The 12,124-nt window shown below is 50.0% G+C and overlaps 1 protein-coding gene across 1 annotated transcript in view; it reads right to left on the reverse strand.

The window, feature by feature from the left end:
• Window positions 1-12,124, reverse strand: part of DNAH8 (dynein axonemal heavy chain 8) — a 581,193-nt gene that overhangs the window by 163,897 nt on the left and 405,172 nt on the right. The window contains exon 56 of the mRNA XM_054024546.1: window positions 9,338-9,472. Within this exon, the coding sequence (XP_053880521.1) occupies window positions 9,338-9,472 (135 nt within the window). The remainder of the gene's footprint in view (window positions 1-9,337; window positions 9,473-12,124) is intronic.

A 12,124-nucleotide genomic window follows, 5' to 3' on the forward strand; every position in this document is an offset into this window, starting at 1 on the left:
CAGCACTAATAGACGTCCTGACTGGGGAAGAGTGGTGTGGGGAAAAAACCCCTTCCACGTCATTGTCTTCATCACTGGAGAAGTGTGAAGAGATTGGGGATAGCTGTCAGTACGGTGCCGACAGCCCCAATGAAACGTTGGTGCCCAGTAGACAAGATTCTGGGCTAGACAAAACAACCAGATCTCTCTGGTGTATAAATTAGGTCAGTGCGGAGATTGACTGGGCCAATTGTTGAGGCACTAAATGTGCCGAAGGCACCGCATGCTGGGTCAGTTCCGATGGGTGAGGCACAAAATGCACGGGCAGCGCTGTGTGCTGGGTTGGTGACAGAGTAACCTGAGTTGGCGCTGTGGGAGCAGTTGTGGTCATCTGTGGCACAGGCCTGGGAGCAGTTGTCGGCACCTCATCCTTTGCTGTGACTGATAGTGCCGCAGTGGAGGAAGGCAACTTAACGCCATCAGCTTCAGCACCTGAGTGGTGGGTACCGGCAGCCGCAGAAGCACAGATGGTGCCGGAGGTGCCAGGAGCATTGTATGTGCTGAGCCACAGTCCAGCCAGCACTGATGAGACCAACCTGGTCGGCAATAATTTCGAGACTATCTGCTCCCTATGAGGCAACGTGGCTGGCCGTTTTTTTGTCGGTTTCTTGTCTTTGGAAGATTTTGGCGGTGGACTCTGCCATGAGGACTGCTGGCCTGGGTCCGAGGTAGGTCTGAGGTAGGATTTCTCCATGAGGTTGAGCTTCAGCCTCAGGTCTTTATCCTTGCATGTCCTGGCCTTCAGTTTGTTACAGTGGGCACACTTTTGGGAAACATGGGATTCCCCCAAACACCGGATACATTGAAAATGGCCACCTGAAATGGGAATGGCCTCTCTGCACGTTGTGCATCTCTTGAAACCTGATGAACCAGGCATTTTATGGGGTCACTAACTCTGAGGTTAAAAAACAAAATCTCCTCTTTTTTAACGGGGAAGGTAAGTATAAGAACTAAAACTTCTCTAACTCAGATAACTAAGTTAATTACTACAAATTTGTCTAAGGTAACTCTCGAAGAAGTGAAGAATGAGCGGGACTGCTGAGCTCCGTCTCAGGCCGGGGATGGTAGAGAGGGAACTGAGGAGTCCGGGCTGCGCATGTGCTATTGAGGCACCGGCAGCGTATGAGGCAGGCACCACGCGTGTACGGCCCAGAGGCACTGCTGTAAAATTCTCTGAGCAAAGGTGTAGGGATGCACCTTGACCTGCAGTGGAGCACCCACAGGGACATCTCTCGAAGAAGAAATACAATTACTCCTATATAAAGCAAAGGCTTTTTAAATTAGGGAATTATTTGGGAACCCATGTAGCATCTTCTTCCCAAAGGATGTCTATGTAGAGGAATGGAAACTTACTTTGCAGAGTTTGATATATGCATTTTCTGAAGATAATGATGCCACTCTACACATTTTCCCTGAGGCTCACACATTTTCTATTTCTAGTGCACTATAGATCTTCTAGAAGGTGCTTGGATTCCCTTTGGAACATTTCCCAGATGTCTAGTAAGCCAAATGACACAGGATTTTAGCATCTTGCTTGCAGCAACTTTGAGGCCCAAAGACCCTGCCATTTTGGACTGAATGAGAAAAAAACGGTTACCCACCTTTTTGTAACTCTTGTTCTTCGAGATGTGTTGTTCATGTCCATTCCAAGCAGGTGTGTGCGCGCCGCGTGCACACCAGCCGGAAGATTTTTCCCCTAGCAGTGTCCATAGGGTCGGCCTCGGCGCCCCCTGGAGTGGCGCCTTCATGGTGCACTATATAGGGGCCTGCCGATCCTCCACCCCCTCAGTTCCTTCTTGCCGGCACTCCAACAGAGGGGTAGGAGGGTGGGTATTGGAATGGACATGAACAACACATCTCGAAGAACAACAATTACAAAAAGGTGGGTAACCGTTTTTTCTTCTTCGAGTGATTGTTCATGTCCATTCCAAGCAGGTGACTCACAACCCTAAACCTAGGCAGTGGGGTCGGAATTCACTGCGGACTGGAGTACCGCACAGTCGAAGGCTGCATCATCTCTGGCCTGGTGCGTGATGGCATAATGCGACGTAAAAGTGTGGACTGAGGACCACGTGGCCGCTCTGCAAATTTTCTGCATCGGGACCTGGGTCAGGAACGCAACGGAGGAGGCCTGTGCTCTTGTGGAGTGGGCCGTGATCAATGGGGCCAGTATGTTAGCCCGACGGTAGCATTCTCAGATGCAGGCCGTGATCCATGAGGAGATTCGCTGTGACGAGACAGGGAGCCCCCTCATCCTGTCAGCCACAGCAACAAAAAGTTGGGTTGATTTCCTGAACGGTTTCGTCCTCTCAATGTAGAATGCCAGGGCTCTGCGTACCTCCAGGGAATGCAGTCTACGCTCCTTAGCGGAGGAGTGTGGCTTCAGATAGAACACTGGGAGAAAGATGTCTTGGCCCATGTGAAATTGGGAGACCACCTTAGGAAGGAACGCTGGATGTGGCCTGAGTTGGACCTTGTCTTTGTGGAAGACAGTGTGTGGAGGCTCGGATGTCAGCGCTCTGAGCTCCGACACTCTCCTGGCTGATGTGATAGCCACTAGGAACACGACATTATATGAGAGATATAACGGAGAGCAGGAAGCCAGCGGCTCGAAGGGGGGCCCTGTGAGGGCGGATAGGACCAAATTGAGGTCCCAAGCCGGGACTTGTCTGTGGGAACAGTCTGTCCAGGCCCTTGAGGAAGCGACCAACCAATGGGTTTGCAAAAACTGTACCACCTTCCTCTCCTGGGTGGAACGCTGAGATGGCCACCAAGTGGACCCGAACCGAAGAGAGGGAAAGTCCTAGCTGTCTCAAATGGAGCAAGTAATCCAGTATGAGAGGGATTGGGGCGAACAATGGAGCCTGTCCCTGCTGTTCGGCCCAGATGGAGAAGCGTTTCCACTTGGCCATGTATGTGGTCCTAGTCGAGGGTTTTCTGCTACGGAGAAGGACCTGCCTGACCTGCTGAGAGCATTGCATCTCCACAGGGTTTAACCATGGAGCATCCAGGCTGTAAGGTGGAGCGACTCTAGGTTCGGGTGACGTAGGCGACCCCGATCCTGTGTAATGAAGTCCGGGAGCAGGGGTAGAGCGATGGGTGCCCGTGAGGACAGGTGCAGGAGCGATGTGTACCAGTGTTGGTGCGGCCACGCCAGCGCTATCAGGATCACACAAGCACGATCCCTGTGGATCTTGAGGATTACCCTGTGAACCATGGGAATCGGAGGGAAGGCATAAAGCAGACCGTCTTCCCAGGAGAGGAGGAAGGCATCCATCAGAGACCCCGGACTGCGTCCCATGAGGGAGCAGAATTGCTGACATTTCCTGTTTTCTCTCGAGGCAAACACGTCTATCGGGATAGCCCCAGAGGTGGAAAACTGAGCGCAGTACATCTCGGCGAATAGACCACTCGTGACCCTGGAATGAGCGGCTGAGGGCGTCTGCCAGACCATTCTGCTTCCCCGGGAGGTAAGATGCTGTCAGGTGAATTGCTTTCCCTACGCAAAAATCCCATAACACAAGGGCTTCCCGGCACAGGGGAGAGAAGCATGCACCACCCTCTTTGTTGATATAGAACATCGCTGGTGTATTGTTCGTAAGGACTGAAACGCACCTGCCTGCCAGCTGGGATTTGAAGGTCAGGCAGGCCAGATGCACTGCTCATAGTTCTCTGACGTTGATGTGTAAGGAAAAGTCCTCTGGTGACCAAAGGTCCTGGGTTCTGAGGTTCCCCAGATGCGCTCCCCACCCCAGATCCAATGGTTCTGTTACCAAGGATAGAGAGGGCTGGGGACTGAGGAAAGGTACTCCCGCGCAGACCTCCTGTGGGTCGAGCCACCACTGGAGGGAATCCAGCACCGGTTGGGGGGACGTCAATACAGAGTCTAGGGAGTCCCTGACCAGCCGGTACATGGTCGCTGACCAGGACTGGAGCGGGCACAGTCTGAGCCTGGCATGGCACACCACATAGGTGCACGCAACCATGTGACCCATTAACTTGAGGCAATTTCTTGCTGTGGTGGTCGGGTAACATTGGAGACCAAAAAGAATGTCAGACATGGTCCGGAATCTGGCCTCTGGTAGGTATGCTCTGGCATGTGTCGAGTCCAGGACTGCCCCTATAAATTCTATTCTTTGGGTTGGACTTGGCCTTGTTCAGCAGGAGGCCGAGTTCGAGGAAGGTCCTTCTGATGAAGACCACCTGAGCCTCCACCTGTTCCTTGGCACGGCCCTTAATGAGCCAATTGTCAAGGTAGGGAAACACCTGAATCCCCTGCTTGCGCAGGAAGGCTGCCATGACTGCCATGCACTTTGTGAAGACCCTTGCTGACAGTCCGAAGGGCAGAACTGTAAATTGAAGATGGGCATTGCCTACGACGAATCTGAGGTAACGCCTGTGCTGAGGGATTATAGTAATATGAAAATACGCGTCCTTTAAGTCGAGGGCGGCATACCAGTCCCCTGGATCCATGGAAGGGATGATAGAGGATAGGGAGATCATGCGGAACTTGAGCTTTTTTACAAACTTGTTTAGACGCCGCAAGTCCAGAATAGGTCTGAGGCCCCCTTTCACTTTCGGTATTAGGAAATAGCGGGAGTAGAAGCCCCTGCCCCTGAGCTCCTGAGGAACTTCCTCCACTGCCCCTGCTGCAAGGAGGGACTGCACTTCCTGAGTTAGAAGTTGCTCGTGAGAGGGGTCCCTGAAGAGGGACGGGGAGTGGGGCTGGTGGGGCGGGAGGGAGGAGAACTGGATAATATCCCCTCTCTACCGTGCGAAGCACCCAACTATCCAATGTGATTCGGGCCCATGCACAATAGAAGGGGGACAGACGTGACAAAAAGGTAGGGTTGGAAGGATCCAGAGTCCTGACCGGTAGGTCGTCCCCGACCGTGCCATCAAAACGAGGGTCTAGGCCCCGATGGTGGCCTTGTTTGGCCAGATGACTGGCCGAAGGGCTGTTGTTGTTGTTGCCTCCTTCTGCCGGTCCTGCCTCGCCTGCGCAAGGCATCGGTGCGGTTTTGAGGCTGGTAAGGCCGTGGGACCGGTGGCAGCCTGAACTGCCTACGTTGGGTGACTGGGGTGTGCAGGCCCAGCGATCGAAGGGTAGCCCTTGAGTCCTTTAGGCTATGGAGCCTCTTGTCCGTCTTTTCAGAGAAGAGCATGGGCCCTTCAAAGGGGAGGTCCTGGATGGTCTGTTGGACCTCATGAGGAAGGCCTGAGACCTGAAGCCAGGCTCCCCACCTCATAACCAGCCCAGTCACCAGTGTGTGTGAGGCTGCATCCGCCACATCCAGGGCTGCCTAGAGGGACGCTCGGGTGATTAACCTCCCTTCTTCAACCAGGACTGAGAACTCTGTTCGCGATTCCTGGGGAAGGAGTTCAGCGAACTTAGGCAATGCCAAGCATGTATTGTGTCCATACCAGCTCACTATAGCCTGTTGGTTGGCTATACACAACTGCAGCCCCCCCGTGGAATACACCTTTCTCCCAAACAGGTCCAACTTTTTGGCCTCCCGGTTTTTAGGTGTAGACCCTTGGATCCCCTGACGCTCCCTTTGGTTGGCCGTGTCCACCACTAGAGAGTCCGGGGGAGGGTGGACATATAGATGTTCATGGCCCTTGGAGGGGACAAAATATTGCCTCTCTGTCCTTTTGGCCATAGGGGCCAATGAGACTGGTGTTTGCCACAACATGCGGGATGTGTCCGCAATCGTTTTTATCAATGGTAGGACCATCCTGGATGGGCCCGAGGGGGCTAAGATGTCCACCACCGGATCGACATCCACTTCGATCTCCTCAGCTTGGATCGCGAGGCTCTGGGCTGCACGTGTAAGCAGCTGCTGGAGGATCCTGTTGTCCTCTAGGGCCGGTGCTGCTGAAGTACCAGTGACCGCCTCATCCAGGGAGGAAGAGGAAGAGATAACCTGGAGCGGGACTTCCTCCGCACCCTTGGTCTCCGCCGGGGCCATCGGCACACGGTACTGCGGTTGCGTGTCTGGTGCGGATGCAGGATGCTGCACCGCGGCCAGTACCGGGGTCGACACCGAACGACGAGGCATGCTGGGCGGTGCCTGAGGCGTCTGAACTATGGTCCCCGCTGGTGCCAGTGTGTGGTTAGGGGGTGCTGGGCTTTGATGCGGCACACCCCTGTCCGACGGCTGTGCCGGTGGAGGCATTTGTGCTGGAGCCGCCAACGTCAATGAGAACGATGCGGACCTGGAGCGAGGGCCGTACGCCTGTCCCACGATTGATGGTAAGCCCAAGGAGTCCAGAACGGCCACTAGCGGGCGGTTGCCTCTGCTGCTGCCACTGCGGCGGGTAAGGTTGTTGGCTTGCCTGCGAGGCCGACCGCCTGCTCCTTGATCTACTGGAGCGGTAGGACTCTGCCTCTGAATAGGAGGACCTAGTGGGAGCAGTATCCACTGTCGCCAGGGAGCGGTGCCGCTGAGCCAGAGAGTGCTCTCTGTGCTCTGGTGCCGCTGGTGTGGCGTGGTGCAGGGACCGAGGCGACAACATGGCTGGCTTGCCCCTTGATTGTAACGGAGGTTGGGCTGAGGCCGGAGGCTCTTTCCACCAGCGCGGCGACGCTGGCACCGGGAGGCTTAGTAAGTCCGAGGCTGCCTCGAACGCCTCCGGCATCGATGGGAGGTGCACTTCCTCAATGAGGTCCGGGGATCTCAACCTGTCCGGACTCAACCGCACCCTCTCCGGGGTGGGAGTCAATGGAGCAACAGGAGGAAGAGTTTGCGGCATGGCCTGTACTGCAGTACTCGTGGACGGCGCTGGCCCTTTAGGGACCTGGTGGGGTGAATGGCCCCTCACCGGCCTCTTCTTTTTAGCGGGGACCGGGGATGGTGAACGGTGCCTTTCAGAAGCCAATTTCCTGTGTACCGACTCTCTCCAGTGCTGGGGCTTGGAGGTTTTGGCCTCCTGTCTTATCACCGGTGCCGGGGCACTGCGCACCAAGGATGAAGTGCTGGGTGCTGCGTCGGCCAGCCCAGGGTCCGAATGTGGCCACAGGGCCGCCTCCATTAGGAGCACTTTGAGTCTTTGCTCTCTATCTTTAAGAGTCTTGGGGCGGAATGCCCTGCATATACTGCACCGGTCTCTTTGGTGGCTCTCTCCGAGGCACCTTAAGCAGGAAGAGTGCGGATCACTTTTCGGCATAAACTCCCGCAGTCCTTACAGAGTTTAAACCCCGGGGACCCGGGCATGCCCCAGCGGGGCGACGAGTATATTGGAGAAACCCCCCCAACAACTATCTATCTACAACTAACTCTATATCTAACTAAACTATATACAAAGAAGAAACGGGACACTGCAAAGGTTGCTTAAGAGCAAGCGAAGTTCCAGCTAGCTGTCACCGGCGGTAAGAAGGAACTGAGGTGGTGGAGGGTCGGTGGGCCCCTATATAGTGCGCCATGAAGACGCCACTCCAGGGGGCGCCGAGGCCGACCCTACGGACGCTGCTAGGGGAAAAATCTTCCGGCTGGCATGCACGTGGCGTGCACACACCTGCTTGGAATGGACATGAACAATCACTCGAAGAAGAACAGGTTATGATCAGCATGTGTACTCCGTATGCTTGAGATATATCTTTAGAGCTCTACAAACATTCAGTTATGCCCCAGTCTTTCCAAAAGATGCTTGGGAATTGGATAAAATGACAGGAGAACTATTTTCCAAGAAGCATAGCAAGAAGAATTTATTTTGGGCCAGAAGGATTTTTAGATCCATAAGGATAAACTTTTCCTCATTAGAAGTGCAACATGAGTTTTTATTTAGATAGAAGTATTAATTCTGAAACCTGTCTTTTGGAGGGGATGGCAGCTAGAAAAAGAGGCCACAGCCTTGTCTAATCTGGCCATTCTGATTAATCTTGATACCTGTGAATATTCAATTGAGGAATCCAACGTGCCTGGACACAGAATGCTGCTAATCTTGGTATATGTACCACTTAGGGCTTTTCCCAGAAAGGAGGAAGAGCAGGAAGGAGACCCTTCACTCCTTTGAGATTCTGAACCCCTGGCTGAGTGAGGGTCCATTATACTACTGCCTGAAATCTGAGCCATTTTCTATGGCAAAGCAAGGGCCATGAGCTGAGAACCTGAGGCAGGACTTCCCAGAAATAACAGCCTTCTCTATATACCCAGACAGACTGCAGGGACACAGAGCCTGATACAGAGTACTGTGAGAGTACCCTGTATGCATTCCTTCAGAATGGGAAAGTAAAGAAGAAAAGGTCTAAACCCTGACTTTTATACCATTTTCTCATTAAAGTTATGAGTTAGGTCTTTAAAAGAGGGTGCTTAATTTTGCCTTTTTGGGACCCAGAGCCCATGGAGTTTGCAAGACTAACCCCTTGAGCAGGCTGTTTGGCATCCCCTTTCGTTCAAGAACCCTTCAAAGGGAAATCCTTGCTCCCATTTGAGGCTTTCCACCATTGTTTCACTGCTTTGAGCAAGGAAACGGAAGCACCAGCTAACTAATTCAACTCTGGCAGTTGCCCTGGCAGTGCAGATGTCGTGGCTTGCCTAGCACTTGCCCTCTTGAGCACCTGAAATGTTCCCTATAGTACCTGTTGAACTTGATTTTATGCTTGCATAGTTTATCTGCAGCTATGGTTGGGAACAAAGGGAGTCTGCTCCCTTTGTTGTGCTGCACCAGAGGACCCAGAGGATTAGAGTCTCAATGCTCTAATGATTCCTCAACTGAGGAAAAGGAGAGAAGAGCTAGAGGCTGAAGTTAGATCATTACTGTAAAAAAAGAAATGAAAGATAAAGTTAGAAAACAAAGTGGTTGGGAGAAACTAAACCATCAAGCTTTTCTATAGGATTTTCTAGTGGTCTGAGGTGAAGTGTGGGTCTTAGTCCTGGAGCCCCTAGTGAAAACAGCAAATGGTTTCAGAGTTCCACAGGAAAGAAGCACAGCCCATTCATGAAGAATGAGGAAACCTGTGCAGCAGAATTAACAATTTACTGTAAAAGTGATTTGGTGTGGAATTGTCTAAAATGCCTAAGTGATTTAGGAGAACGAGACCCAATGACTTTCATAGATTCATAGATTCCCAGGACAGAAGGGACCATTGTGATCATGTAGTCTGACCTACTATATAATACAGGCCGATGAATTTCCCCAAAATAATTCCTACAGCATAAGTCAATGGGACTTGTGTGCCTAAATCATTTAGGAGCTTCTGAAAACCCCAGCCTTTATCATCAGAACTTTAAAGTACATTTTATATATTTATACAGGAAAAAAATACACTAGTACTGTGTAAGATCTATGATTTTACCTGAAACATAAATGGTTCTGTGGCAGAGGAAAAGTTTAAACTTTTTGACAAATGTTCTTCAGGATCATATTTTTTCAAATAACTTTTAATCATTACAGTCTTTGCAGTTCCCTGTTCTCCTGTGAGCAAAACTGCCTGTAATAAAAATTTTAGAAAGACATATTATAAAACTGATAATTAAATGACTTACTGTATAGAAAATTATTTTAAAACAAAGAATATATAAAAATAATAAACTACTGTATTGATTTATTAATGTAATTATGCTGGCGGCCTGTCTGTGCTACCGTAGGAATTGACAAACTATTAGGTTTCTGTCCCTTCCGGTTTCCCTGACACAAATTAACTACTGAAGTTCGAATGTTAGAGGGAAGGAATGAAGTGAAAAGGATACTGGAGAAAGTTTTACAAATTTTATCTAGTAGTGTCAGTTTATCCCGTTTTTCTGACACGATCACCGCCAAAGTCTCCTTAAAATGGGCAGTTCAACCTCCAAGAAATGGCTGTGGGGAGGAGATCACTGGATTAGTCAAAGCAGTCAGGGCCGGCCTTAGGGAAAATGGCACCCTGGGCAAACTTATATTTTGACACCTCTAGCCCCTGTGGGTGCCCCCCCCAGCTCCCCACCCTCCATCTCTTCTGTCCCCCAAAAGTTCCTCAGGTGCCCCACCCCCCCATCACCTCTGGCCCCCATGGCTTCCCACACACACCCATCGCCTCCAGACCCCTCTGCCTCTTCCCAGTGCTTAATTTATATTGAAAGAGTTGCCAGAGCTCAGCCCCAGCACAAATTAAGCACTTCCTGGGCAGACAGTGCTGTCCGGGCACCCAGCTCTGAAGGCAACGCCACCACCAGCAGCAGTGCATTAGTAACGGTAGCATGGTATATGATGTATTGCCACTCTTATTTCTTCACTGCTGCTGAGGCTTGTGATGCCTGGTGCTCAGTCTGCAGCTCAAGGTGGGCTCTGTGCAGTCACATGGGGGCTGCATCTTGCCGGAACCCATGGCCATCCTGCAGCCCTCTGGGTACTCTTGGCTCACCAGGAGCACCATTTCAGATTTTGGTGAGGGGTGCAACTTTAACCTGAAAACTAGACTTTTTTGCAGATAATAATTTAGAAATTAGCTGACAGGAGCACTGCATCTAAGTGCTCTATAAAGAAAGAAAAAATATATCCAAACACCAATTAAAGCCATATATTAAAGTTTAGAACAATCAGGAGATAATACAGCAAGATATTCCCAATCCCATGCCTTGAGGTATCAATTCTGGAGCTTTAACACAGATATCAGAAACTCAAGTTTGATACTTTGTACACTATCTTTAGGAGAAATAAATAAAAATAAATAAAATCTGCTTACTTTCTCTAACAGACACAATCTGTGTTACTGCCACTTTATTTTAGTCAATTGTTTTTCACTCCACTAAAAATGTATTTACTTAATTTTAACATATGCATTTAAGGTTTTATTTTCTCTTTTATTAAGAACAGGAATTTATTTGTCTAATTATGTTGGCATTTATGTTTATTGATCACAATCACGTGTGTGACTCACTAACATTTGACTCCATCATTACTATTACTATCAGACTTGGAACCACATTTATTTTTGTACGAATTTTAAGTTATTTTACAGATATAACTAAAAATACTATTTTAAAATAAGTGGCCTTCATCTGCACAGTGTCTAAAATTATGTGTTTAGCTATATTTTTTTAAACTGGCATTGCTAAGGTAAGTACAAGCAAAATTTACATTCTAAAAGGATACTGTTATTTGATTGTATCACTTTAAATAATGAAAGCACGATATGGCAATAGAAGTAATAATGATAATTACTACAGCAAGGACAGGTTAGGCATTTTAGAACTCACTACTCAAAGAACTAAATTTATGCAAAAGAGAGAAATATAATTATGAAATACACAGACCAGTCAAAAAACTAAAATATCAATACTGTAATCCTTAATGAACTTTGAATGAATAAAATTACAGAAATTATAAATCCCTTGTGCATTTCGACAGGAAGTATCAAGAAGTAACAACAACGTCTGTGTGTGTGTGTGTGAGAGAGTGTGTGTGTATGTGTGTGTGTGTGTGACAAAGTGAGAGATAGTGTTGGGGGGAGCGTGTGTGTGTGTTGAGGGAGTGTGTGTGTGAGAGAGAGAGAGCGTATGTTGGGGAAGTGTGTGTGTGTGTGTGTGTGTGTGTGTGTGTGTGTGTGTGTGAGAGAGAGAGAGAGAGAGAGAGAGCGCGTGTATGTATGTGTTAGGGGGAGTGTGTGTGTGAGAGAGTGTGTGTGTATGTTGGGGGCATGTGTGTGAGTGTGTGTGTGTGTATATGTGTTGGGGAAGTGTGTGTGTGTGTTGGGAGGAGTGTGAGTGTACCTGAGTATGTCAGTGCACTGTCTTTTTAAGCAGAACATTCAGGCGACTCAAAAGCAGCGCCAGCAGCACCCACTCCCAACCCAGAGGCAACAACACAGACACACTCCTCCTGACCCACATCCCAGCTCAGCGGAGACCAGGTACAAGGGTGGGGACAGGGGGACACCCCAACATCAGTGCCTCCATCCCCGGTTTTGCACAGCAAATAGGAGGCAAGCTCCAGGTCACGAGCAGCTTGGCCAGGGGCAGCTCCATTAGCTTCGGAGGAGTTATCTGGCTGGTCCAGCTGCCATCCCCCACCCCCTGCAGCTCGGTCCATCTGCCCTCTCCAGACACTGATAAGAAACAATAACCTTAGTGTCAGCTAGTGAACTATGTTCAATAGGGCTCATCAG

The sequence above is a fragment of the Malaclemys terrapin genome, chromosome 3 (assembly GCF_027887155.1).
Source record: "Malaclemys terrapin pileata isolate rMalTer1 chromosome 3, rMalTer1.hap1, whole genome shotgun sequence".
Lineage (NCBI taxonomy): Eukaryota > Metazoa > Chordata > Testudines > Emydidae > Malaclemys > Malaclemys terrapin.